The 27,536-nt window shown below is 48.5% G+C and overlaps 1 protein-coding gene and 1 long non-coding RNA gene across 2 annotated transcripts in view; both read right to left on the reverse strand.

Moving 5' to 3' along the window:
* Positions 1 to 1,193: 1,193 nt before the first annotated feature.
* On the reverse strand, positions 1,194 to 9,790 carry LOC146207615 (uncharacterized). Its single transcript, XR_014703330.1, has 3 exons — positions 9,663 to 9,790; positions 4,807 to 4,911; positions 1,194 to 1,366 (listed from the first exon to the last, which is right to left on the reverse strand). It is a non-coding gene; the product is annotated as an uncharacterized LOC146207615 (long non-coding RNA).
* Positions 9,791 to 10,972: 1,182 nt separating this feature from the next.
* Positions 10,973 to 27,536, reverse strand: part of LOC146207616 (calcium-activated chloride channel regulator 2-like) — a 451,425-nt gene continuing 434,861 nt past the window's right edge. The window contains exons 13-17 of the mRNA XM_084589185.1: positions 18,026 to 18,160; positions 17,752 to 17,896; positions 16,754 to 16,918; positions 15,032 to 15,262; positions 10,973 to 14,873 (exon numbers count right to left, since the gene is read on the reverse strand). Of these exons, the coding sequence (XP_084445311.1) occupies positions 13,900 to 14,873; positions 15,032 to 15,262; positions 16,754 to 16,918; positions 17,752 to 17,896; positions 18,026 to 18,160 (1,650 nt within the window). The 3' untranslated portion in view covers positions 10,973 to 13,899. The remainder of the gene's footprint in view (positions 14,874 to 15,031; positions 15,263 to 16,753; positions 16,919 to 17,751; positions 17,897 to 18,025; positions 18,161 to 27,536) is intronic.

Here is a 27,536-nt window from a genome sequence, read left to right on the forward strand (position 1 = left end):
TTTCTTCTGTATTTTATCTTCTGTCTGCACGAGGCAGCGGAGGTAAAAAAAAAAAGAAGAGGGAGAGAAAGACGCGCGCCGCAACAACAGCCGTCGTCGACCACCGAAACAGTGGCGGGTGCAATGACGGCCTACAACAAATAAAATTCTTTCTCTCCCTCTTTTCTTTTCTTCTCTATTTTATCTTCTGTCTACACGAGGCAGCGGAGGGTACCCGGGTTCGAACCCGACCTCGGCGGCTGCGTCTCGATGGAGGCGAAACGAAGAGGCGTCCGTGTGCTGTGCGATGTCAGCGCACGTTAAAGATCCCCAGGTGGTCGAAATTATACCGTAGCCCTCCACTACGACTCCTCTTTCTCTCTTTCCACTTTCACTGCCACCTTCCTCCCTTCCTTTATGGCGTGGTTGAGGTGTCCACAAAAAAAAAAACAAATGAGACAGTACTGCGCCTTTCCCTTCCTATAAATCAATCATTATAGGCAGCGGAGGTGGCTCAGCTACAGAGCCAGTAGCAGGCCCGTGTATTTTGTTTTCCTTCTTGCTACAACCACAACAGCGCTGACATCGCACAGCACACGGACGCCTCTTCGTTTCGCCTGCATCGGAGCGCAGCCGTCGAGGTCGGGTTCGAACCCGGGTACTCCGGCACAGTGGTCGGGCGTCTTACCACTGCACCACCCCGGAGGGTCTATAGGAGTAGGAGAGAATTGCTATAGGCCGATGGACATGCGAAAGCGCGTGAGGTCGTGAGAGCGCAATTTCAGACGCTGTCGGGGAGGGCTGCAGATATATCCGGAACTGGGGTTAGTTCACGCGCACAGACTTCGCACAATACACCGGCGCCCCACTTTCCGTATTCGTATGAAACGGCCGCTGCGGATATATTATGCGATCTCACCTCTACCTTCACTGTAGTGCAATGCTGCAAGCACTACGCTTTCGCGGTGGGGGTGAAGTGGTGGTTTGGTCGAGATGGTGAGAAGTAACGTGTTGCGGCGCAGAACGTCCGGACTGGACGACTGGGAAAGGAAGATACGGAGGAGGCAGAGTTTCGAGGAGTTTCTCGTATGCGGATAGTTTCAACGAAACCGCTTTCATGTTAGCGCAAGTATAGCAGGCGGTGATCTATCGAATTTCCGTTGATGAACAATGTATATATTCGCGTATTAGAAATCAGCATTGAGTCAGGGTAAGTAGTTGTAACCTTTATTTGGCTTCCATCGGAAAGGGGCGCGGGAAGATGTTCAGGACGTACTGGTAAGACAGCTATCCGCTGCAGAGATCTGCAGAACACTGGGCGTCCATGTCGTCCACGGCCATAAACTGGAACTCTTCCTCTGCTCAATGGCGATGCACTGTAAGGACACTACAATTCCATTTTCATTTTTACCAGAACTCTGTTCAAGAGCCTCTAATATTTATACAACGCCGGAATAATTTCACGAGACGTGTCCCTTTTTGAAAGTACGAATCACTGCGGTTCCTACAGTTCGGACGGAACTAATGGGTGTGACGTTCAGATTGCATTGGAATGGGGAGTTCATATGCCTAGATACCATAAACGTCTTTGTTGCGGCATCCTTGCTACTCGCACAACAATTTTTCCTACGTGTTCTTCCTCGTACGGTGTTCGTAATGCGCAGGGGTATGCAGTTCATTCGGCGACGTGGGGAATCATCATCATTACCATCAAAGTCAAAGTTTATTTATTTCCCATCTAACACTACAGATGGAGGAATCGTAGAAAAAAGCTGCCCTTGGGCAGCTTGACGAGTCTACAATCCTAATTATTGGCAGGGAGGCAACACAAGCGTTTATACAGTTTTAAAAACAAGTACATCAAGGAAACACCAGAGAATATACGAAACAGCAATATGTATACATAATGAAACTTAAACCATGTTATTCAAAAACAAATTATGTAGTTCACGACGTGGAAAAGAAAACAAATCGAGGTTAATGTGGATATACCTATTTAGAAGAGATGGAAGAGTGTACTGAAGGCATTCCCTTCCCAGATTTAGTCGCGGTGTTGGCACTGTCCATTCTTCGCCACGCCTTGTTGGATAGACTGATTCTTTTTCCTTAGTTCTGCTAAATTCTTTAGATTTGTTACATTATTCCTGATTTCTGTTTTAAAAGTATCAGCCTGACTATATCCACTGCAGGGCGAAGGCCTCTCCCATATTTCTCCACTTAACCCGGTTCTCTGCTAGCTTCATCCACTTGACCCCTGCGAACTTCTTAACCTCATCCGCGGAGCGGAGCCAGGAATTCTTAGCACCCCCTGCTGCGTCACAGGTCTGACCGCTGCCGTGCAGTTGGTTGGTTGGTTGGTTCATAGGAAGGGAAAGGCGCAGTATCTGTCACACTTGCTCTGTGGACACCTGAACCGCGCCGTAAGGGAAGGGATGAAGGTGGGAGTGAAAGTGGATAGAGAGAAAGGGGAGCCGTAGTGGAGGGCTACGGAGTAATTTCGACCACCTGGGGATCTTTAACGTGCCGTGCAGTACAGAAATATTGAGTCTGCAACCAGAAGATCGCCGTTTCTACTGCGATGCGATAATCCGTCACTGCGTGCTTTTGCACTACCCGAAAGAAAAAGGGCTCGCGATCTGACAGACTGCGCAGTTCCTCCTGTTCTGCTCACAATGTAACTGCTATAACCACAACGCTAGTACTACACCGAAAGGCGCGGATTCGTACTTTAATCCTTTAATGTGACGCCTCCCGTTCCACCATTTTCTTCTTGCCTTTGCGTGTGCTGGTGTTGCTGTTACAGCAGATAAATGGTGCGGAACACAGGAAGAACTGCGCAGACTTTGAGGTAGCAACCAGCACTTCTGTGGAAGATAATCTGTATTAAAATACAAAACGACGTTATTCTCGTTGTGGACGGATTTTTTTCACTGCGCTATTCCACAAGTGGCCGGAGTAGATTTATCATCGCATTATCAATAGGATGTTCGTGCTATGGACGACGGAAACACGCGCGGACGACGTTAGATTGGCTTCAACAGATAACGCGCCAACCATATCGTGTTCCCATCATCAGCTATACGGCCATCACGGAGGCTTACGAACAACCGTGGCGCATGCTCACTTCCGGCCTACTTCGTTCCTCTCGCATCAGCGCTCGTAGTCGCCACGAAAAAGCTGTGCCACGGTGGCCGAGTGGGTAACGTGCTGAGCTCGCACTCGCGAAGACCCGAGTTCGAATCCCAGCGCCTGCACTGCTTGTGCCGGTGATCGCTGCGGTGTGGGGACTGGGATTCCAGCACGGGTCGTGCTGGGCAATTTCAGGACCGGCTGTACTCTCGGCCGCCGTGTGTGGTGGACAAGGCGAGGTGTTGTGCCTTTGTGCATCTCATCTCGCTGTCCCCCGGGCATCCAAAGGGCGGATGCCCGTTGCTGCCGTACGTACCGTCTGTTGCAGAAGTTTGCAGCCCAACGCGCCGGGCGGAGGAGCAGTATCGCTCCCGAGAGGCGGCGCTGCGCCCGCCGGCGCTGCCTGGTGACGTAATATAAAGAGTGAGGAGGCTTGTTCTCTTCACCACATCCCGCGGTTGATATTGCACATCTTTGCTCTCAGCCGCGGGATGAGGGGAAGAGAACTAGCCTCCTCACTCTTTATACTACGTCACCAGGCAGCGCTGGCGGGCGCAGCGCCGCCTCTCGGGAGCGATACTGCTCCTCCGCCCGGCGCGTTGGGCTGTAAACTTCTGCAACAGACCGTACATCTTTCTTTGCCGGGTTCCTTTGCCGAGTTATGGAAGGAGCGAGATGCCATTGTATTATGTTCTACTTTAACAATGCGGAGTTACCACACGGCGGTACTCCAGAAAAGTACACCGTAATCACTGCGCGACTGACAGCTCAGCGAAGTTATTCCTTCTACCCTATAGCTGTTCGCGAATACCAGAATGACAGAATCATGAAATGAAAATTGCTGATTCCCTACCGGATGCATTGTATTGGTCAAACCGAGTAGCACGGAAAGTGCGTCGTAACTACGGCGTACTACAGTACTTCTAGTACACTGTATCCTAACCCAGTGCCAGTTATTTTCGCCTTCGCCATTTCGTTTTTATTGTTTTTGAGCTAGGTACTTTTTTTTTTACTGTAGTCATATCATGAGAACGCGCAAAGTGAACCAGATTTCCAGGAAATATATTTCCATGTGGGCAGTCATGTCTTCAGAAAAATCAGCTTGCAGCAAAAATACAAGCGCAAATATACAGGGAACCGGAAAACCGCTGCGAATTTCAATTTCAGAGGTTAAAATAAGCAGCTGAAATACAGAACCCCATACCTGTATGGGAAAAATTCAGAGTTGTAACTACCTTACAGTAACGCACTTGCTTATAGGACAGTTACATCCATACGTTTCTGAATCCTGCTAGCCTCTTAATTACGAAACCTGCCGCGTGGTGTCGGTGTAGCAAACGTTAAATGCTTTATTTTACCGCAGTTATGCAGTTCTAATGTTCGAAATCGTATTGCTCAGCTACTTCAGAACTCCGAACCTCGATCCTCTCTTTAAGCGTTGTTTTCCATATATCGTCGCGTTGTTGGGCTGCGAGTTTCGATAACACTTATCTCTCACGAAAGCATACTTTCGGGGAAAATTAAGCTTAGACCCCCCCCCCCCCCCCTTTCCCTGAATATCGTGGCTACAACACAACCGTGACTGTATGTGGAGTGCAAATGTGCTCCTACAATTATGTTCGGCGTTTTTGCTCCTATAGACCACTCATTTTTTTGAGCTACGGCACTCTCACATGGGCAGGGAAAAGTGGTGCTCACCGCGTACAAGTCCTCGGTGATGGTGCGCTCGGATGTACAAAGCTGCGTGGAGAACATGCCCTGCGTCTTTAGTAGCCCAAAGCTGCGCTCGTGTGCAGCCATGACCTGCGCAAATCCGTTGCGAGGGCTTAAAAAGAGAGTCTTCTGGCAGACGTCGTCATCTGTACCATCGTCACACGAGACGAAAGCGCACGCCTTGAGTCTGCCGCGTTCAAAATTTTCGAATGTATAGTTTTCTGGCCAGCACAGCAGGATGCTAACGCACAGTGAGCTCTCATGTGACACACTGTGCAGCCTCTGCCGAACAGTGCCGCCTCTTTACAAAGGATAGCATTGCCTAAGGGTAGGAGCCTAGGGGCACAATCAACATTGACGGTTTTCGAGTGAGATTGTGTTTCTTCGGATCATTTACTGTTGACAGCGACTGACCACGCAATCTCATAGCGTTGCGGAACTTCGACACATGCGCGCGCGCACGCCCCGCGCCGTAGTATACATGGGGGCTGTTGTGTTCGTAGAAGACGAGCTATACTTAGTAATAAAGTAATACTTCATTAAACGCATCGATAAAATTCAAGTCACACCGCCCATATTGGTGCACATTCGTGCGCATTTGTACAGGACAATGGCAAAACCGAAAATGACCAGAAAATTCTTAGACGTGGGATACATATTCCTAGCTGGTGAAGTTTGCAAAAAATCAGTCTTGAACACAGCGTAGAAAATAAGCAATGCGCAATAACTTGATGTCAAATGTAGCTGACTACAGCGATGGTCCATTATAGTCTTTGAAAATTAACTGAACGATTACCAGTGGCGTCAATAGGGTCAGCGGCTCCCGGTGCGGTGGCGCGGCGCAATATAGCGCAACATACCTTCCCCCGCCCCTCCCGACTGCCAAGGCACTACTTCTTTTGTCCTCATAGGTCACTTAGACGGTGGGCGAAGGCGAAGGGGAGGGCGGGGGGGCACTGTACCTGCTGCAATCGGAAGCATTTATTTTTCTTTTTTTAAGACCCTCATATAACGAACGTACCCCACGACTGATAATTCAACAAAACATCACATAAAAGGAACATAATTGCATACTTTTTTTCTGAAATAACTAACTAAAAGCAAGACCATGTCGTATTTTTCTTTAAAGAAAGACAGAGGAAGGGGTTTTCCACAGATGACTCCGAAAAGTGAAAATGAATACAAAGGGACATATATAAACCACGAGAAATAGAAACATTAAGCGTCTAAAACATTGACAGATGCGCGCACAAATAGCTAAAAAGTATAGAATAGTGGCAAGTTCCGCCAGGAGTATGGCGTGGTGGAAATGAGGGCTATTTCGTAAGATCTGTGAAAACTGGTAAATGTGCAGTCTTGCGTTTCATGTTCTTCTCGCTGGCTCCAGCCTTAGGACTATTTAAAACACACACAAAGCAACTGCCCTTGGCTTGCGCAGACCACTCGATGCGCAGACTCCCCTGGAAATGGCCAAGTCGGCCTAGTTGTCATTCGGCTTGCAAATACTTCGGAGCTTCGCGATACCGTCTGCGAAGGATATAGGCGCAGTTAAAGCGTGCTGTTCAGTGTTGTCCATCGCTGCTGCGGCTATGGGTTTGAGTTATGCGCCCCGTGCGTGTACGCGGCCAATATAAAAAGGTGCCTCCTCGTGGGTTCCCGGCCTCATTTCCGCTCATTAAAAGTTTTTCACCACCACCACCGGGACCGCGCTGACTGATATTTAATAGCGGGCGGAAAACCAATGCATTTCTCCGCGAATGATGAGGCGGCTAGGCAAGCAAGTGGAAGCGATATATATGATCGCTCGTTTCGAAAGCAGGTGGAGTGATAGCGGGTTATCGCGTGGAAAAAACGCTAAATGCGCCGTCCCCAGTAGTTAAATACGCAGCTCAGATACACGCAGAAAGACAAAGACCGCGGCGAGGGATGCGTTTGTGCAAAAACGCGCAGTTATCCTCAATCACTCGCGCATGCTTGCCTGGTCGTCTCTTCATGCTCGTGTTTCGTCCATTCTTATTCCCTGGCCTCATGCTGTTGCTCTGTTGCACTAGAAATCGTATCTCCCGCCGTCGCTTCTACCATGGTCATGCCGCATCCAAAGCCATCATGACGTCATCACTAAATAATAAAGAGCCAAGCGCGACATGAGCTAGCTTTTCAATGTGCTCGTTAGCATAGCCGCAATGTCTCGCCCTTGCTAGTGCTCGGCTTCTTCGTGTTGGTTAGGAATCCCAATACTTTATTTGCTTGACGCAATCGCTAGGCTTTTGCGTAAACGAGGTCGAAAATTTGGTGGCACGCACAGCTTAAAATAACCGCAAACTTGCCGCACTGTCAGCCAGAACCGACGATTCTGAGGATCGCATTCACTAATCAAACCTGGTGTTCGTCAGCTTGAAAGACAGTGAAAAAAAAAAAAAAATAGTATCTGCATATCGAAAGCGTGATACTTGAAGCGTGTAGATCAAATATGACTTCCCCCTCCTGTAAGATTTACTGAAAGAGCACACTGAATCGGCCGATTCTGAACAAACATGGTTTATTGTTGCCTGCTCTTCACTTTAAACATAAAAAAGCATGAAACGAAAGAAAACAATGGTTCAGATGGCGCTACATCAGAAGATTATCCCTCAAACTCTCCTGCTGCCCGATACTCGGAAATTGGTGGAACAAATCGATAAACCTCCGTTACAGCAAACTGTTGCTTGATGGTGCCACAGTATCTTTCTACTTCACTGCACATCTTATCTTGCCCCTCATCAGCTAGCACAACCTGCACCCTCGCGTCATAATAGGAACCGACTATGCTAATAAGTGTGGCGGCGGGATAGTTATAGCAGCGCCCAATCAACTGTGATGCTCTGTCATCGACATCCCATTATCTTTGGAAATAAGATTAGGTAAATGTGGGAGCATTAGAATGACAATACATACACGATGTTTAGCGGCACGAGACGTTGCACATGGACGAGAAAGCGAAAAAAAAAAAAAAAAAGAAGCTATAATACCATACTTGTCTTCGAGCGAGGTTCGAAATAGTATTTGCGCAAACAAATCAACTTCAATTGCCGTTGCTTTACAGGGCACTCGGGTATCGCCGCAGCCTTTCCCTTCATGAACTTTTAGCAATGTGAAACACAGTCCAAATACAAGAGCGAGCAAAATCAATTTTAAATAAATTAGGCATTGTGCTAAATGACTTCAAAGAGAAGGAAAATCCACACATAATATTTTGCCCAACCGAAACTTAAATTGCCATCGATGTTAATGAATTGAGTGCAACACAAATAGCTTCCGAAATAGGAGCCCACGTGTTAGCGCATTCCTCTCCGCAGAGTTTGCCTAGAAGGCGCGCAAGATAAGGTCATCCGACGTTTTTTCTTTTTCCTTGAAAAAAAAAAAAAAAAAAAAAAGCGTGGAGGCGTGAACGGAACACAGTAACCTAACCATGTCATGGTCCGTGTAGACCTTAAGCTCGGTATGGCCACGACATCTCCGCCGTAGTGCAGTGTGTGAAATGAATGTCTCAGTCACTGAAGTTTACTGAGCCGGATCTGTGATTTTTGATAATTTTTAATGAGCAGGTGCTCATCACGAGCAAGTGCACCGTTTTGGTTACAATACGTGCCCCAAAATACACAGGTGTCTTCAAATTCCGCCTCGAGCGAAATGCAGCAGCCAATGGAGCTGCAATCGCTCGTTATAACGTCCGAAATAGTAATGAATCGCTATTCTTTACCGACAGCGACGCCGGTGAACCCAGCCAGCGGGGCAGCTTACAAAGAAGGAAACGATTTAATAAATGGTAAGCCGCACGCTAACACCTTGGCCGTAAGACGGATAACAAGGCAAGAACACGGGGGAACGGAAGTGCACGAGCAGTCAGTCCTGCGTCAGCGACTGCACAAGGACCAGATACTGCTCTGGACAAGAATTGCGCAATTTATAAGAACATAACCCCTATTTACTCTGGCGAACACCTGCTTCATTTCTGCCTATTTCTGAGCCTATTGCGCAAGAAAAAAACGCATTGATTAATGAACAACTGTCCAGAAGTAGAAATGATTGATACCCTATCTGAATTGTTAACGTAATTTGAGTGCAAAGAATAGTCACGCACCGCAGCTTCCCATGGCTGTGGCCCTTACTGGATTTCGTTAGTCACAGCCGTTGAATCAAGAAGCCCTGCGCTTCACCTCTCTTTTTGTTTCATCTTTCTCGGCACCATGCAGTGTCGCTGAACCGATGAGAAGCACTGACGCCAGCAAAAAGAAAAGCTTGCCATAAGTCACGTGAAAGGATGATTCACACCAGTGCTAATCAACAAACTTTATTTCCTTATTTCGTTTCTCATTATTTTCTTTCAAAGAAAGACCAACGTGGCTTCTCCTCTCAGGCCGGTGAGCCTTGCAATTTCCTAATGAGAATTCGGGATGCGCCGTGACTCAGGTGAATGCATACTCACATAGACAAAGACAAAAAAAGACACCTAAACAGTTTCGTTAAACCAGTGCTGGGATCTCTTCCCCAGACGGAAACGAGCAGGGTAACCAGATGCCGCCATAAAAAGCGAAAAGCAGGAAGCAGTCCTTGGCTGGATAGTTCTGGCAGAAGCTTACGTTCAGACATCCCTATGTTTCGCTTTTCACCAAGCACACTCATTTACCTCGTTTTCCTGCTCGATCAGTTGAAAAAAGAAGACATTTGGAGGAGAGGGAAGGCTTGCGGCATCCATACGCACTAGGCGTGCTGGCTGGCGCTGGCAAGATGCACTGGAAAGAGCTAAACCCAGCCACTCGCCTCTCAGCCGAGCACTCGAAGAACAGAGCTTCTGCACTTACCTGCATGATGTATAGCCACGGACATCCTCGGGCTTTTCAACAGGGACAAATTAAGTCAAACGTAGAGTATGCAAACGCGGCGCCTTCATGGTTCCACCGTGCATGCCTTCCGGGGCGCACTATCAAAGTCAAGCACTGTAATGTTTTCCGTCGTATTTTTTTTTTTTACTTTTTTTTTTTTTTTTTTTTTTTTTTTTTTTTACTGTGAGTAAGCTGCGAAACTTAAAGAACCAATCAACATTGGATTTGGAACTACGCATGTCCTCTTTTGTCATCTTTTCCTCTTCCATCGAACTTGACACGCCTTGTTATCAAAAACGCCGACGATGCTGCAGCCCACACAGGAACAGCTTATCGCATTGGGATAAGCTGAGATAGACTGCAATGTTTGATTGTGTTCGAAACGTTTTCCTTATAAACAGGTATCCACTCGACGGGCTTTACCGCGGACGGAACGGTCATTTGACTGGAGAGGTGTGGGCATCCAGCGACGTGTCGTCAGTTCGCAATCACTGCCTGCGTGAGTGCTTTTTCGGAGAACATAAAGGAAGCTGTCTTTCGAGGCAGAAATACGTACGGAGGAGGGGCGCAGATGCTCTAGAGCCGTGTAAGTTAGGTTCGGTTAGTTGGACTCGCGACGAATTGCATGCTCGGTCACCCCTGCTCTGGACGAAGGCAGCGCTGTTCCTAGCAAAATCGTCAAGACGGAGCCGTGCCTATGCGTTAGAGGCATTTCTCCTGCAGAATCTAGCAAAACGCGTGCATTATTAATATCGAACCGAAAGACGAAAAGTTTCTTTTTTTTTTTTAATCTATTTATCTATGCAGCGCTGATGCTGGCGGAGACAAGATTCTCATTAGGTGCACACCATTTATTGTTTCTCAAAACAAAACAACAATCGAACATCATTTCAGCGATGGGCAAGGTTATTCCTGTTCCTGCCTATTAGCCGGATAAAACGAGATTCTGCAGTACCCGCTACGCAGAATTCCTCCACGGCGAAAAGTAGTTCGCTGTTACAGCTTGTCTTGTTACCCGAAAGGAAAGTTACCAATCGTACGGAATTATAAGACCAATAACTTTGTCACCTAATGTTGCCATTCGTCAGCGCAGTAACAAAAAACGCGTCGCGTCGTACTATGGTACATAGTTACTGCTTTTCTTCTTTCGTGTCGCAGCACCATTTACCCGCATTCCCGAAAAAAAAAAACAAACAACAACAACAACAACAAAAAACAACAGCAACTTATGAGCCGCTTGAATGTGAAGCTGATTTGATCTTTACAGAAATAGAAAGACAGGGAAAGCACGCTAGGGAACTGTCGTGATCGTTCATTCATTGCTTTAGCACAGCCCTTACCCGCGCAGTACCAGCGGTTGCTCCGGTTATGCCTTCACGATTGCGCACGCCAGAAGGGAAAACACCGGACTCGCTATTGTCATCATAAATAAACATATCTTTTTATTTTTCTGTAAAAGTGTGTGTACAGGCCGTGCACGCGTGATGTCGTATGCGTGAAGTACGTAAAACGAGTTGCCGCTGTTTTTTTTATTTTTTTCCAGACTCCGCGGCAGAAATGGATCTTTTTCTTTCATTTTTTTTTCACACACAACACACGCACATACACACGCACGCAGACGCACACAAAGTTGGGACATGCAAGTTCGCTCTATGTACAAGGCGCGTCTTTTCTCTCGTTCGACACCCCAGCCGCTGGCCGTGACACTGCAACGGCGCAACGTATACTACGCCCTTTCTTGTTTGAACTCATTAGCTAACGATGCCCCGGCTGATGTGTAAGCGTTTCGCAACTTTCGTCAGGCACTCCACTGTCCTTAATCCTGCATCCCATGCAAGCGATGATACACGCAGTGTATGATTTGGGAAGGTCAACACCGATTCAGTATGCAATGGGGATGCATATATTGACTTCTCGTATACATGAATAACGCAGCTCGTGACACAAGCTGTCTTTTTTTTTTTTTTTGTTGTTAATGCGGCAACATGGGTTGTCTTTGGTATAGGTTATACACGAAAGGGACTCATGCCCTTACGGTTTAATATGTTACAGAGCTTTAAAGTCCTGAGAAGCCCGCGAGACGCGAAAGAATGCATTGCACGCACATCGGGTAAAAAGAGAGAAAGAAAATGTAAATACATGATTGCGCGAGGTATCTTAACAGCCGCGTTATTCGGAGCTTTGTGTTTAAAAGCAGGCAACAGTATACTCCCGGGGTGCATCAGGCGACGACGACCACATTGTTCTCGAAGGCAAGCACGTTGAAACGATAGTAAAACAACGGACACATGCAGTCACGAAATATTGCACACCATACATTGCGTCATAAAATTCTCGCACTTTCTTTTTAGAGACTTTGTACATAGACAAAAGGAAAAAAAAAAAAAAGGATGCGCGTATGTTGTTCGAGACAAGCGATGCCATTGACATGCTTGTAATGGGTGCTCTTTGGTGAAGGCGCGATGCTAATTCGTTCGACGAAATAGAACGTATACCTTAATTCATTTCACATCTTCTTACAGAGTCGCGATAAAGCGAGTGAAAGTCGAAAGACTTGCGGAGTATCGTTCATCATATTACGCGGGGAAAGAATGAAGGAAATGATAAATTGCAGATGAAGAGCGATGGGTTTGGTAATTGAAAAGAAAGAAATGTTCCGAGGCGTGAAATGCTTGCCCCCTTAATTCATGAAGTGACAGACGCGGCGATGACTGCACGAGAAAATTGCCCGTAAACTCGCATCTTTACATACAAATGTACACGGGGGGAAAAGGGGGCGCGGATCGGGACAGCGGTGACAGGAAGAAAGGAAGAACTCACTCGCTCATTCTGTGCTCCGGAAAGGGAAGAAAAGAATAAATTCCATACAGCAAGGAACACGCTGCGTGGTATACAAATACTTGCAAACGCAGGTAAGCATCCCTACAGAGCGCACGCGGTGGGCGCCTACAGACTGTTACACGACACCTTGTCACTCAATGTCCGCGTCGTTCTCGGTGCGTTTAAAAAATGGGACGGCACGTTGCGACCGCTTTCCCGACATCTGGTGAATTGAAAAGTTTAAAAGCAAATGAGACTACTAGTGTCCACAAAGGGCTGAGTTGTGCTGCGTGACGAGAAAATATAAAATCAACACGGGACAGAAAAAGAACCGTACTACAACGATTAATGCCAACTGTGACCGTATACGGGAGCGTAAGACAGTGCGAAGATTATCATATTTGCTACTGTTTGCTGCTGACTAGAGCAATTCATTCTCGAAGCGTTGGTAGAGGTTGAAAGCTTGTGTGTTATGGGTTTTTTCCGTGGACCATCGGCCTCGGCCTAAAAAGCTCAAGAAAATCAGCTCGAACACCAAGCAATGCATGCTGTAATCTCTATGTAGGGTCAAGGATCGGACACCATATGGGTTAGCGACTCTAGATAGGACTGCCTTACTCTCTCTTTCTGTCTTATACGGTATAGGCTAATCTTGACTAGCCGCATTAGCAAAGGCTACGTGTGACTAGCGAATTCCTAGAACAATGACCCGGTGTTCGCAAAAGCAGATCGCTGATTGGTTCGTAGACGGAGTCCAATCTGGCCCCCTCCCATCATGTCCTTGCTCCACTCTTCAATGGGAAGTGGGGGCCAAATTGCTGGTCGCTCCTCGAAACGGGAATAGGACTGTATTCCCTTCGTCGCACACACGCACGCACGCGCGAAGCACACGCAGAGTTTGGTTCTTTTTGATCGAGTCCGCTTTGGGTCCAAGAGCAGTCAGATGCACGACATGCAGATAAGACACAATCGACGCTCCAATAAAACAAAACGGGCAAACAAAACAGTAAAACAGCGAGAGAACACAGCTTATCACACTGACAGTCCGTCTCACGGTGAACCGAGAGCGAGCAAGGCGCTCTGCTCTCAGGATGAGAGAGATGCGTCGAAAGGAGCAGACAGCGATCGCCTCATGCTACCCGTCGGAAGATGGAACTCACGAAAGCGCGCCTTCACTGCTCCCCCATGGTTCGGAGAGAAATTCCACGTTCATTCGCACGCGTCACGAAACCCGCCAAGCGAGTACGGTGTTTGCAGCTTCTGAGATTCATCGTTCCGTGTTTGCTTGACAATTGGTGATTGGGTTTGGCGCACATGTACCTTGACGAGTCCTTTCTGAAGCGAGGCAGTCCGCTCCTCTTCCTCATCCGTCCTCTCCTCACAGCGGGCGAGCGCGCTAGACCTGGGTGATATTGCGCGTCACTCCTCCGGTCTTGTCGAGCGAGTGCTGCGACGAAGTGTAGACCGCGTTGTAGCTGGGCACTTGCGGGGGCAGTGGCGGCGGCACGGCAATTCCGTCCTGTCCGGGGCGGTGCTTGGCGAGCCTAGTGGGCGCCGGCACCCCGCCGTAGTCGCTCTTGGAGTAGAGCGACGGCGTGGATGAGTTGAGCGAGACGCCGTCCTCGACCATCATGATGGGCGGCGGCTCGTGCCTCTGCTTGGCCTGCTGCACCTTGTTGTAGTGGTCGAGCAGCACGCTGGCAGGCCACGAGTTGACAGGACTGATGGCCCCCGCATCCAGACGGCCCGTGGGCGTCGTCTGCTTGATGTCTTCGTCCACTATGGGGGTCGTCTGCGGCGGCGGCGACGTGATGTCATCGCGCGCGATCTTGGCTGGCAGCGGCGGAGGCTGAGAGGCGTTGCCATTATCCGTAGACTTCTTGGGCGGCGGGGCCTTGCGGCGCCGGGCCATGAGAAGGATGATGACGATGATGCCGACCAGAAGCACTGCCAAGGGCACGGCAATGATGAGAGCCAGCTGCGCGGCGTTGAGTTTGTCTCTGGTGCTGCGGGAGCCGCTGGGCTGACCGTGGGCGCCAGCGCCCCCAGCCGCGCCGCTGCCCCACGATGACGAAGGCTGCGTCGAGGTTGACGTGGTCGTGGGAGGCGGGATAATGACCACTTCGACCACGTTTGAGACGGGACCTGCGTTTCCCTGGTCGTCGACAGCACGGATTGCGAAGTAGAGCGGTGGGGACGCCTGCTGGCTGTTCTTGAGCCGCACGGTGGCGGTCTGCGTGACGCCGAAGGGTTTGGGAGGCTCGTAGTAGGGTCCGTCGACGTCCCACTGGCCAACCAGCTGGCCGTGACTCGCAAAGCGGCGCACAGCGTTGAGCCTGTCCTTGAAGCTCTTCAGCTCGTAGCGACTCGCTGCACCAGAAGAGAAAAGACCAGACAGGAGTCAGACAACACATCGACGAGCGTAAGGCATAGAAAACAAAGCAAAATTAACGAGGGCTATCAGGAAGCCTCAGATCGCGAGCTAAAGTTTCGATAAACGGACACTGATGCAGCCAATGAACTCTGACCTTGTCCTTCGTCAAAGTCATCGCCCGGCGCTGTCCAGTTGAACGTCACGGCCATCCTGCGATTGTCGGTCGCCACAACGCGCAGGTCAGTGATGCGGGACGGCGGCAACACGTCCCGGTCCGCCTTGGGCACGGTCACGAAGAACGAGCCGTAGTGGTTGATGCGCGTGAAGCGACTCGTCTTCTGAGAGTAGCTGTCCGACACGCGGCTGCCGCAGCACGACGGGTACTCTGCGAATGACCAGGAATGTCGCGCTGCTTAGCACGGGATCATCGCGGAAAAGTTCTCCCGACTCTGTGCATCGAAATGCAGGACAGAAATGAAAATTACTGGCAAGATTCTGAATATGTAAGTACCTCATTAAACATCGACGAGGCTGCGGTAAACCACAACTTGGAATTTAGGCATTGTTTCCTTTTTATTTCACTCTTTATTTCGCGCCAGCAGGCCACGAAGCTGAATATCTTTAACGGCATGTTTTGCTGTGTGCGTCAACAGATCACTCGATATCGCATTTGAACCTATGTGTCCAGTAGAAACGCTGTGCTCTAACAAAACTGGATAGGTCAAAAATGTTTGGTGGCCGCTGTCACAATAGCTGCGTGCTTATACAGAATGGGTTATGCGGTAGCGTACAGCGCTGTGCAATGTTTAAGTGGTACATATCGTGAAAGTGTCGTAGCGTTCAAGTGGCACAGTGCTTTGACTAATTTGTTTCTCGACAAGTCATTGAATGAGTAGCCGAGATGAAACACGCCAAACATTAACACATTGCCACCTATGTAATGCCACATATATAGGGTGTTGCACAATTAGAGGCGCGATGTAGAATGCTTCTCCCAGCTAAACCGCGGCATCCTCGCAGTTCATATTTTGCACAGAAATCATATTTTGTTGCTAGTATTTTTTAATACCAAATTTGTTTGGGGTACTTGCCTGATTCGATCAAAAGAAGTCAGATGTTCCCATCTTATGCGGCGGCGACGACGCCAAACGAACCGCTGCCCAGCGATGGTATTGGTGGCGCCACCTCATGCTGCTTACAACAACTTAAACCTTCTGCCAAAACGTTCGCCCCCTCTTTTCCTGCTACAGAGTTGCTGTAAGCAGCATGAGGTGGCGCCACCAGTACCATCGCTGGGGCAGCGGCTCGTCTGGCGTCGCCGCCGCCGCATAAGATGGGAACATCTGACTTCTTTTGATCGAATCAAGCAAGTACTCCAAACAAATTTGGTATTAAAAAATACTAGCGACAAAATGCCATTTCTGTGCAAAATTTGAACTGCGAGGATTTCACAGTTTAGCTGGGAGAAGCATTCTACAACGCGCCTCTAATTGTGCAACACGCTGTAGCAACCCTTAATTTTCCTTTGCTGCACTGCTTTTATTTTTTGTTTTTCAACCGAATTATATTTGCACGTCTAAGAATTCAATGAAAGCCACAGAGTCAGGCCCTCTCCTGGAAGCTAATGCTATAGTAGATCACCTTTCGCTTTTCATTCTTTTTATACGCAATTTTGTTTTACCTACGTCGTGCCATGATTACTCATATGAAATTGCTTTAAGTCCGTTGTGCCACAAGCAGTTCAGGTAGGGCCATTTTTTTTTTCGGAGGGGGGCGGGGGGATGCCCACCAACCAACGAAAGCTTTCCCACTCATGATTGTGATTGATAATGCAGTGCGTGTGTTTTCCAGTGTTGTGCATAACAACAGTGCCCACCTGCTCCTTCGGGGAACCTGCTCTCGTACTCTCCGCTCGAGGCCCCGATGACGACAGCAGAGACGTCGTTGTCGTTCGCCACCACAGTGAGGTCGTATCGTCCAGTGCTCGTGAAGTCGGTGAAGTAGCGGCTGTAGACGCCATCGTTCTGCGTTATGTCCGGATCTGCGCAGAGAGCGAGGAAAGCTATTGGACACCCGTGGCCAGTAGATGACAATTAGCACAATGCGTTTAAAATTCCTGCGGTGATCGTGACGTGGAAAAACCCCACTAGAATATATAGTACCTAAGACATGCCGTGAACAAGCTGAGACAACATCATAATTCCGTATGCATCCAATAAAAGGCCCACCAAAAGCAATTCCACTTTCACAAAAACGATTTTTTTTTTTGCGGTGCATCTATATTTACTATGAAATTTGGGCAAGCGCCCCCCTCCACGCAGGTTTAAATTACCGACGAAGTGATGAAGTAAGGGGAGGGGGGGGGGGTTTATTTTATCAGGAGCGGCACTAAAAATTGGATGGGCGAGGAAATGCGAAATTAACATTGAGAGGAGAACCCTTGCACCTGTGGGGGCACTTGCTCGGAATTTACGGTAAGCTTCTCGGTAAGCAGTAGAAAGGAGCTCTGTGTCAAATGAATTCAACTGGAGTTCTTTACCAAGCGCTGAAATCTAATACGTCAGCTAACTAGTTTTTACGCATTTGTGCCAAGCGCTCCGGTAGGAAGGAGCGACAGGCCACCCACTTAGCCTCTGCAAAAACGGAAAATAAAAACAGTAGATGGCTTCTGAGCAGAGAAGTGTCTCGAGGAGATGGCGACTAATATACTTTGTTGTCGGTTGAAAAAAAAAATGCTAACATATTTGCTAGAAATATCATTTCCATCTTTTGCTCGAATACTTCAGTCCGCCCAGCAAGCGAGGAAGAGGGGACTCGGTGGAACAAAAGTGCCACAAAGAGGGTGCCTGCCGAGCAGCAACAGCGACCACGCACCCCCAGCTCCGTTGTCGATGAGGTGGAGGCGGGTGATGCTATCCGTGTCCGGGTGCCGGATCAGGGCCGTCACCATGGCCTTGGCCACCGGATGAGAGCCCTTCTTCAGCTCGGCGTACACGATGAACCTGTCAGAGGCGTTCACCTGCATAAAATGCAATCATTATTATTTTTGCCGCCACTGTCATCGAAAACCAAATTGGAAACGCCATCGAAAGAAGCCTTGTTATTCGTCTGAACTCAGACGTTCTGAGGCGACAGTACGAAAACTCACCGCGGAGGAGCGACCGCTGATCCAGACGTCGAGCAGGATGGGCGTCTCCTTGGCAGCCGGCCTGGCGTATACCAGCCCTATCACCGGCTGGTCCGTCTTCCTAGTCGGCTCTGCCCGAAGCTCCCACATACCAACCTGCGGGGGCGGAATATAATCATCATCATCATCACCCCCATCAAAACCATCATCATCCCTGTTATGTCCAGTGCAGAAAAAAACGCTTCTCCTACTGATTTTTAACCAGGCCTGTACTGTGCTAGCTTCGGTCGCCGCAGAAAACTCGAGATATGAATGAATGAATGAATGGTTTCACTGTTATACTATCCAAGATACTCTATGCTGCCTTTCAAAGCCCTGTTTCGGCTCAAGCAAACCTGACAGCCCATTCTGGTTACTCTTTGAAATCGGCGCGAAACTACAAAGATATTCTCTCTGTTGCAAGAAAACACGAAATTTGGATCGAAGGGAAACAATTCGGAAGAAACGGAAATCAAACGAAGAAGGTGGAAGCTCTCTTGATGTCATGCATTTCCCTTTCTTATATATTGCTCCGGGTCGAACACAACGGCTCCCACATCTGTTTCAATGAGCCGGCAGTGTATAAGACCATCGCATCCCTGCTTATCAATCTCGACACGACGGACGGAGTCAAGACTCAACCGGAGAGAGAGAGAGAGAGAGAGAGAGAGAGAGAGAGAGAGAGAGAGAGAGAGAGAGAGAGAGAGAGAGAGAGAGAGAGAGAGAGAGAGAGAGAGAGAGAGAGAGAGAGCTAGAGGACGAAGAAGGCAAGAAAGGGATGTCGAGATACGGCGCATGGAGTCCCGAACATCGCGGAGGGGGAAGAGCCATAACAAAGTATCCGGTCCGCGGAAAAAGGAAACCTTGTCCCGCTTCGACTACTACTCTCGGAGTAACGAACACTTCCTTCTCTTCGAGAAACCGTCAAGAAGGGAGCAGCAGTGAGCCGCCGGCAGTTCTGACAAGAAGCCCGAGAAGTGGCGGGACGCGGCACCCTTTAATACGCCTGTATCCGGCGCCCACTATAAGAAAAGAAAGAGAGGGAAAGAGCGACGCGCGCAGAGATAAAAGAGAGAGAGAAAAAAAAAGGAAAAAAGAGAAAGCGGACAGACGGAAGGGGGCAAGGTCTGGTAAAAGGTCACCGCACGGCTGGAGAGCTTGCGCGCGCCGCACTGGGACAGTGCTAGAGAAAGCGAACCGAGCGTTGTACACACAAAACGCCCGGCCTGCTTCTCGACGACGCTGCCTATCTCTTTTTTTATTTTCCTCTTATTTTCGCGTCGTAAAATAAATAGAGAGTATAAGAGAGGTAAAGAGAGCGATGGCCAATTCCGTCGGGATAAAAATTGATTGGGCGGGTCGATGGAGTCATACGGCTCGGGCTCTCTCTCTAGAGTTACGGCTCTTTTCCTCATCGCTTCAGTTGGACCGCGGACGGCAAGGAGAGGCGGGAAGAGGACAAAAACGAAGAATCTTAAGGAAGGATACGATACAGCGTTAAGGGCGCCTGGGAGAGGGCCAATTAGGGAAACTTTCCCGACAACCACGACACAGATAATGCCACCAAATTTAAGGCATTTAAAATGTGCAGTAAGTGATGGAAGGAGAGCTTCTAGAGAAAAAAGGGAGGTGGAAGGAATGAAATGTTGCGGGTAGAGAATGTAATAGAAAGTTTTATTATAGAAGAATACACAACGTCTGCTGCCTACGGACAGTAGGTAGCAGGTACGGGGTCCATCTTGGGCCACATAGTTCAACTGCGTGTGTGCAGGAGAATAATTGTTAATATAATAAATTAGCATCGGCGCTACCGCGCACGTGAATGTAAGGTTGGCGAGATGAGAGTATTAATGCAGTAATGCGCAAGGACCCTTAAACGAGTTTAGTAGACAGTGGAAATGCAAATAACATTGCACTAACGCACTTACGTATCAGCGCATGGCGAATAAGCTTATACCCGAGTTGATAGCAGTGCAGAAAAAACGCACGGAAGCAAAGAAAAAAAAAAATAAAGGCCGAGGCCAAGGTCTAATTAGATGTGAAGCCGACAGTTCAGAGAAGATTAAAATGAGCAGATAACTCCTGAAAAAAAAAAAAAATAGTAACTGGCTAAGGCTGCAATGCAAAGCCAAAAATTTAGAGACGTGAATTATGAAACAGGAAATGACAAGAAAACGGAACAAGCAAAAAAAAAAAAAAGGGAGGGGGGTGGGGGGCTGACTGCATAAAGAACTGAAATCAACTTCAGGCGCAGTTACGGTGCAGTGTTTATATCAACTCGCCCTCTTTTTCTGCCTGAACCCTGCTTCAGCTAGAGGGGGTCAATGCTGGAGGGCGTGACGATACGTGTACGCGTATTGTCTGCATGTACCACGAGATGCGTGGCAGCATCGCGTTTCCCGAGACACTGGCCACCTTCGCCTAAATCTTCCTATAACTGACAGAGATTTTTTTGCAACATCCATTAAAGAACGACAGAAAGGTTCCCGTTCTTAATCTTTTGTTCTTCGAAGACTCATTTTCCTCACCTTTTTCCAGCACCTGCAAATACACTAGCCGCGCACGCTAGTACGGCAAAGTAGGCGCTACAGCACTAGCAAAACAATTGCCGCGAACGGCGGCAGCCATCGAGAGTTTGAGCGCGAGTCTCGTCCAGGAAGTCGGTCTCACTGCTTTCCCGAACAGCGCACATGGCGGGGACGTGTCGAGCGGCTCAAAGGGCCCCGAGGCTGCTCCCGGTCGTCATATAGCAAACAGCATGCCGCCGGCATCGACATCAAGCTCCAAGAGTAACTTTACTTGATTCCTTGCTGCTAGAACCGTTCGATGTGTCGCGCCTGATCCCCACGTGCCTCACGATCCAAGACCTGCCCTTTTCTCCTTTTTCTCCCGTTTCCTCCCTTCCCTCTGCGCGACGGGCGTCCAAGCCGAATCTATAGGCGGGGTAATGAGCCGGGGGCCCGTTCGTTACACGACCGGCAGTTGTCGGAAGCGAGGGATTCCGAGTCACGTCAGAGAACAAACGCAGCGTGGAGAAGGGCGCTGCGCCACAACACGCCGTCGAGAAGGCGGCAGAGAATGCGAAGTCGAGAGTACAGGAAGTACAGGATGGAAGGAGTAGTACCGGGACGACAGTTGCACCGCCACACCGGGGAGAGAAGAGAAGCGAAAGAAACGACGAGACTGCCAAATACAGCCAGGAGCACCGACAACGAGATCGAAAGGGGAAAAAAAAAAAAAAATAATAATGAGGAAACGAAGGAAAGATGAAAATAAGAAGCAGAAACAAAGCGAACGAGGACTGCATGGAGCTGTTTCCTTTCCGATGGGGGGAAATTAAAGATTAATATATATATATATATATATATATATATATATATATAAGCGCAGGAAGCGTGTATAAAACACATCTGTACATGTGCGCAGGTACAGATGTATGCTGTTGTGCCCGCGTACACACAGAGCCATCCATTGGAAATCGATATCTCGCGTTCCGCTTATAATAAGGCCAGGGCAGTAATACATAATAAAGCGAAAGTTGGCTGTTAGTGTACAAGTCAGTGCGTCTGTTTTTTTTTTTTTTTTACTTCCCTCCACCCCATTTCGCCGTGTTCCTTGTCGACAAGGCAACAACGCTGTACGCAGCCAAAAGAGACGTGCAGTGAAGGTTGTGAGGACACGCAGTGTGCGCGCAACACGATGCAACCTGCTCAGCCACGCACACACGATGCTCTTGACGGCGGAGCAGAAACACAGCGTGTCTGCGCGCAGATAGGAATTTCGGTACTCTTTCGTTGCTTCTTCCTTTCTCTCCTGGGTCAAAGGGTGCGCTGAAACGCGTGTCGATCGAACTATAGCGACACAACAGCAGTAGACGAACTCGCAACAAAACCAAGAGGAACGAATAAAGTGCACTTGTCTTCGTTACTAGCACCGTGGTTACTAGTCATTTCATCCTAACAAATAGCCGCACTCATAATTAAGAGTGCACCTAACGCAGAAGTAGTAAAAAGAAAAAAAAAAATCCTATTACTCGCAGGAAGAAAAAGGAACAGAAGATAATACAGGGCTGTACAAAGGAGTAATGCTGTAGGGACGGTGAAGTATCGAGAAGAAGGTGGAGGCCTTCTGGGGATTTTCTATCGCATTGTCGGGAGTGTTTGCGCCTGGCGGCAGATTTGGTTTTCATAGTATGCCGGCTCTATATTCCGCAGATTGAAACGAGCGCGTTTTTTTCGGCGAAAGGAGCCGTCTAACATTAATCTGAGCTTCGCGCATCAAAAGTAGAACATAGACACTAAAGGCCAAAAATCGAACACTGAGCGTAGTCAAACACTGGGGCAGGATAACGAAGGCCAGTAGCGAGATTGCGACGTTTATACATTGAGAAATTGACCCGAAAATGATGAAATAATGAATGAAACGCTATTTGCACTAAGCTAATGACTTGGCCTAATAGACGACAGGCTTGTACAAGTCTCGAAGAAAAATCAGCTCGCTGAATGTTTTGAAAGCAATGTCTACAATACCGATATTAGGTCGCGCATATAAATTACGGCGAACAGTATGCGGGGAATCGATGGATATATCGTAGTGAAAAACGATCGGTAAACAGTAAGGAAGAGCGATCTTGAAATGCCGAAAGAAAAATACTCGATATCAGGGGCAGACAGGAAAGCCTCGCTCTAGTTTTGCGATAAGGCTACACTGCGTAGTGCGTAACTTGTTTGCTGTTACGTAGTTATGGACGTACACATATGGTTTAGCGTTCTTGAGAGCAGACTTTCTAGGCATTGCTCTAGCAGGCAGAATATAGCACATTGTAAGTACGGCGCTGGCTATCATTACGAGCCGCGCTTTGCAGGAGGCTTATGTGTTATCTATATAGCGCATTATTCTCGGAGACGCACTGCTTACGGCTTACGCTATGAGAACTGACCGATGCAAACTTCGTCACAAAAAAAAAAAAAAAAAAAAAAAATTTGAAACAAGGTGCTCAGGTTCTACGAGATGCTGCATTGTTTTGGTCGGCCTCGTGCGTTACAATTTCAAAAAGTGTTCTCTGTCTACCAGCGCCAGCACACGGCCTCAGCATTATCTGTAAGCCACACGGAGTCTTGTCTAGGTTAGCTGGATGCAACTGGAGAGTTTGCGATTGATCGAAATCGCTTGCGTCCTACTCTAAAACGTTTGGGACTGCTCAGGAAAGTTATCTAGAATGTCCTGAACGCCGCTTAAAGGCGGCCCAGTCATGCGCGGCTATACTTTACAAATGACACGTCGCTACCATGTTCACTAAGCGAGTTGCAGTCTTCATTGCATATGAAAAAAAAGTTCGGCCGGATAAGCAGTTTGGCTTCTATAGCCTTTACTCCCGGCTTGGTGGTGCGCCTGTCCTAGCTGCTATACGGTTTTGCGGTCCCGTCTGGAGCGCAGCTCATCTCTCGGAATCATTAAACCTACTTTTTTCTTCTTTTTTTGCAGAAAACTCATCACCCCACAGTCGTGGCTAAATGGTTTAGAGATACCACTGAAAAAAATTAAATAATTCTGCATAGCAGGGGCGGAGAAGACGTGCAGAACACCGCCTTACTAATGCAGAATAAATCAAATGCAGCCGATTCGGTTTGTTCCGGCTGGTGCGGCGCGTTCGATTATTCCCTTGAACTATTTTAAGGCAGGTGAATAGGGAGCGATACGACAACACAGATCAACAATTAAATGCTTAAACTGTGGAGGTGCGTTTCAGCTAGCTCCTTCGGCGCGAGCTGCTGCTTTCATGAGCAGTTTAGCGGCTATTCCACGAATGTAATCTAGCTCCTTGAAATTTGTTAGACAAACGACACTGCAAACCTTTTTTTTTAAACCACTTTCAACGTAAATAGCTTGGTTTTGTGGTGTTTAACATGCCAAAGGGACTCAGGCTATGAGAGACGCCGTAGTGGAGGGTTCTGGAAATTCCCACCGCCTGGGGTTCCGCGCGCTGACATAGCACAACACAGGCGCCTTGCATTTCGCCTCTACCTAAAATATGCCGCCACGGCCGCGATTCGATCCCGCATCTTTAGGTACAGCAGTCGTGCGCCCTAACCACTGCGCCACCGCGTCTTCAAGATAAATATTCATGATTCTCGCTAATTGTCACACTGAAGATCGAAATAGAAGTTTGCACCGAGCTCTATCGCGTACAGCTGGCACTGTGGCGCTAATAAACCGCAGTGACATAGGAATAAATAGCGGCCTACTGTTGCCATGACGACACATGATCACAATGTGCAACGCAGGAACTGGCTAACATGGATCAATAACTCGACCGGTGCCGATTAAAACCACGAAATACTCTCTAGTACGCTATGCTGCTAGCCGGAAGCGGAGTCAAGTAATCCATCTTACAGCGTAAAGATCCAACGCTTTCGCCGTTGCATAAGTGGCGGAGACCGCTCACAGTGCCACACGATAAGCAGAGATGAAGATAAGCACTGGCTGATACGGGTTGACACTAATCTAAACAGCGTACAGTACTGATAAGGCCACAGATAAGCGTCTCTGCAACACAAAGTCACCTGGAAACACACCTGACAACCTGCGTAGAAATTAAAAATAAATGAAAATATGAAAACAGTGCTACGAGACGTACTAGCCAAATAACGTATAAAAACCTGTGATGGAAGACAGCATCAATTTACGGAATACTCACTAACTGTCATCAGTCTACCGCTTCACACAAGAAAAACTTGTGCACTTCGATCGGCTGTCGCGTACAGCCTATATTCTTCTCTTCGGATATTCAATTTCTCCGAAATGTTAACGTCAGCTATACGAAATATCTTATCACGTGCTTTGAAAGCCAGGTATGCGCAACCCGTAAAGACGCTCAATAACCCTCCTTCCCCGCATTAGGCCACTAGCTTCACACGCCTGCCTCGTTGAATCACTTATCCGCTCAATTCGGCTGCCAATTTATCACTCTCTCTAGGCCTCATTTCTTTTTTATACGACATAAATTCATCTCTCCCGCGCTCTTAGATCCAGGTGAGCTGCGATAATAAATGGTTACTAACAACAACAAGAAGCCAGTAAACAGGAATCGAAATCCTGGACGCCTCACTGGCGAAACGAACGCGAGGCTCCGAAGGAACGCGCGCCAGAGCAGTCCCTTTTCGATACTCGAGCACGCGTCGCGTGAAGAAGCCTCTTCTGGATTTTCCTTTTCCTTTCCTAGACGACAAACGCGGTTTGGCTTCGAATAAATAACGTCGCGCGCGCAAACCGCGGCGGCTTTCGAACGAGAATCCACAAGCATTCTTCGTCACCGCTTTTTATTGATTTTTTTTCTCACACAAAAGCGAAACCATGAATCTCAAAAAGGAACAGAAATCGCTGCGAGCAAAGCTGAAGGAAAAGGAAGCTGTACCAAAGAATATCGAGAGAGAGAGAGAGAGAGAGAGAGAGAGAGAGAGAGAGAGAGAGAGAGAGAGAGAGCGGAAAACGGAAGTGACTGCACGCAACGCAGGCGACTAACGCCGACCGCACGGAAGGAAGCAAGCAAGGGTTGGGAGAGGAAGGCGTCCTGGAGGCGGAAAGAAGTCTGAAAAATAGCCGAAAATCTCAAGCCGCCACGCTGCTGGCGGGCGCAGCGCGTGTGGTGGGCGTGCAGTGCTCGGCCTTAGAACGTGAGGCGGCCGGGGAGAGCGTAAAAAATGGTGCGGAATATGGGACGCCGCGGCTGAAGCAGCACAAAGCCCTGTGGGGAGCTCAAGTGAGAGTCTCTGGAGCGTTCGCGACGCCGCACAGCAGCTGATGCGGACGCCATGGCTCCGGGCTTGAGCCTCGGAGAGGAGGCAGCTCTGAACTGTGTCTTCGGGCACCAGGGCTGCTGCTGCTGCTCCTCCTGCTGCTGTATTGGGCTCGAGGCGGAGGCGCTTGCAGGGGTAGGTGACGCATGTCTGAGCGCGAAGCTACGGGGAGAAACGCTTTGCTGCTGTAGAAGAGTGGCTAACTTTTCACAACGTCAAGGGAAGGGGAAAAAGTGAGTGGAGATGGAAAGAGAGCCAGGGGTCGCTACGATACAACGAGCGAGGAGCGAGTTCGAGAGCGTGTGTGATAAACTAACCGCGTCTGTGCCCCGGTGCGGTGCAGGGATTACTGGATTACGAGGCGCCCAGCGCGGTTATACGTCTAGATCACGAGAACAGGTTAATAACTACCTCGGCATCTCTTGCGTGTATCTTTTTTTGTGTCTGGTGTATATATCTCGTGTTTCGATCGAAGCGTTTAGTCTGATCAGGTTACCGTTCCTCATTCACTATCTCGGACAACAACCCGCAAATCATCCTAGGCAGGGAGTGAATCGTCTAAAGGGAGGGTTTTTCTTTTTTTTTTCTTTGTCCTCGTTGTTACGACGTCAACTGGTAGAATGCAGCTAGAGAGGACGAATAAATAACTACGCCGAAAACAAACAAGACAAATAATGATAGGCGATCATGTAATGTTATGACACCAGTATGCACAACAGTATGCTTGTAGTTTTATTTTCAAACTGGCTTTCAAAGTTCGCTTTCTAATTGTGTTGTAACTGCTCCGTCAGCGGCGGCTTAGACGTAAATGCTAGTTCCTCTCGCTTCCGCTGGGAAACCTGCTGCTGTGCTCCTCCCCCTTTCCCTTTCTTCTCTCTCTCCTTCACCACTGCCTTGTGCGGGGACGCAGAGACACTCGAGTACACGCAGCAACGTTCTGCCCTACACGAGGGCGATCGCAAGGTAGGCCTCCCATGGGCCAGTACATCGGAACTGCTCGTCCTATAAAGTTAAGCGCGCCCTCAATTGAACTCCTGCTGTCTTACCTCTGTGACAGCGGTCTCAGCGCGCAGCTATAAGCGGCAACGCGCACATTTAAATCTCCGCCACTATTTCGCACGTAGTCAATTGCCCGCTAATCGCATACATAATGCGCGTCCCCCAACACTCAACGGTATTCTCGCCGATCTCTCTTTTGCCGCGTGCAAAAAAGGCCGCAGCGAGAATCGAGCCAAAACATCCACATGCGTCACACACGTGAATGCTTCTCCTCTGGAGCCACTGGCCGCTCATGTTTACATCCTGTGACACCCTTGCTAGCGACGACGACGCAACCACCTCCCGCCTCCCGCCTCTCTCCTTTCTTCTCCCTTCTCTAGAAGTATTATACTCTTGTTATATCCGGTTACAAAGCCCAAAACAAATTTCACCAAAACACATCAGGAAAAAGCAAAAAGACAAAAAACAAAATGCGGGTAGTGACGAGGAGGTACATCATACATTAAGCACTCGTTAAGTGCAAGATAAAAAAGGACCTCCAGACTTTAGGGCCCCCCACAGTGCGAGAGCAGTGACAGCGATGGTAGCAGCATCAGCTCCCACTTCATATTAGCATGAATCAGGTGACTCCATTTAGCACCTTCTCAAAAGCGCCCACCGATTTCAGTGCGCCAGAGTATGCTCAAGTCATGCTGATA

This window comes from Amblyomma maculatum, chromosome 1 (assembly GCF_055883805.1).
Source record: "Amblyomma maculatum isolate TAMU_Amacu chromosome 1, ASM5588380v1, whole genome shotgun sequence".
NCBI lineage: Eukaryota > Metazoa > Arthropoda > Arachnida > Ixodida > Ixodidae > Amblyomma > Amblyomma maculatum.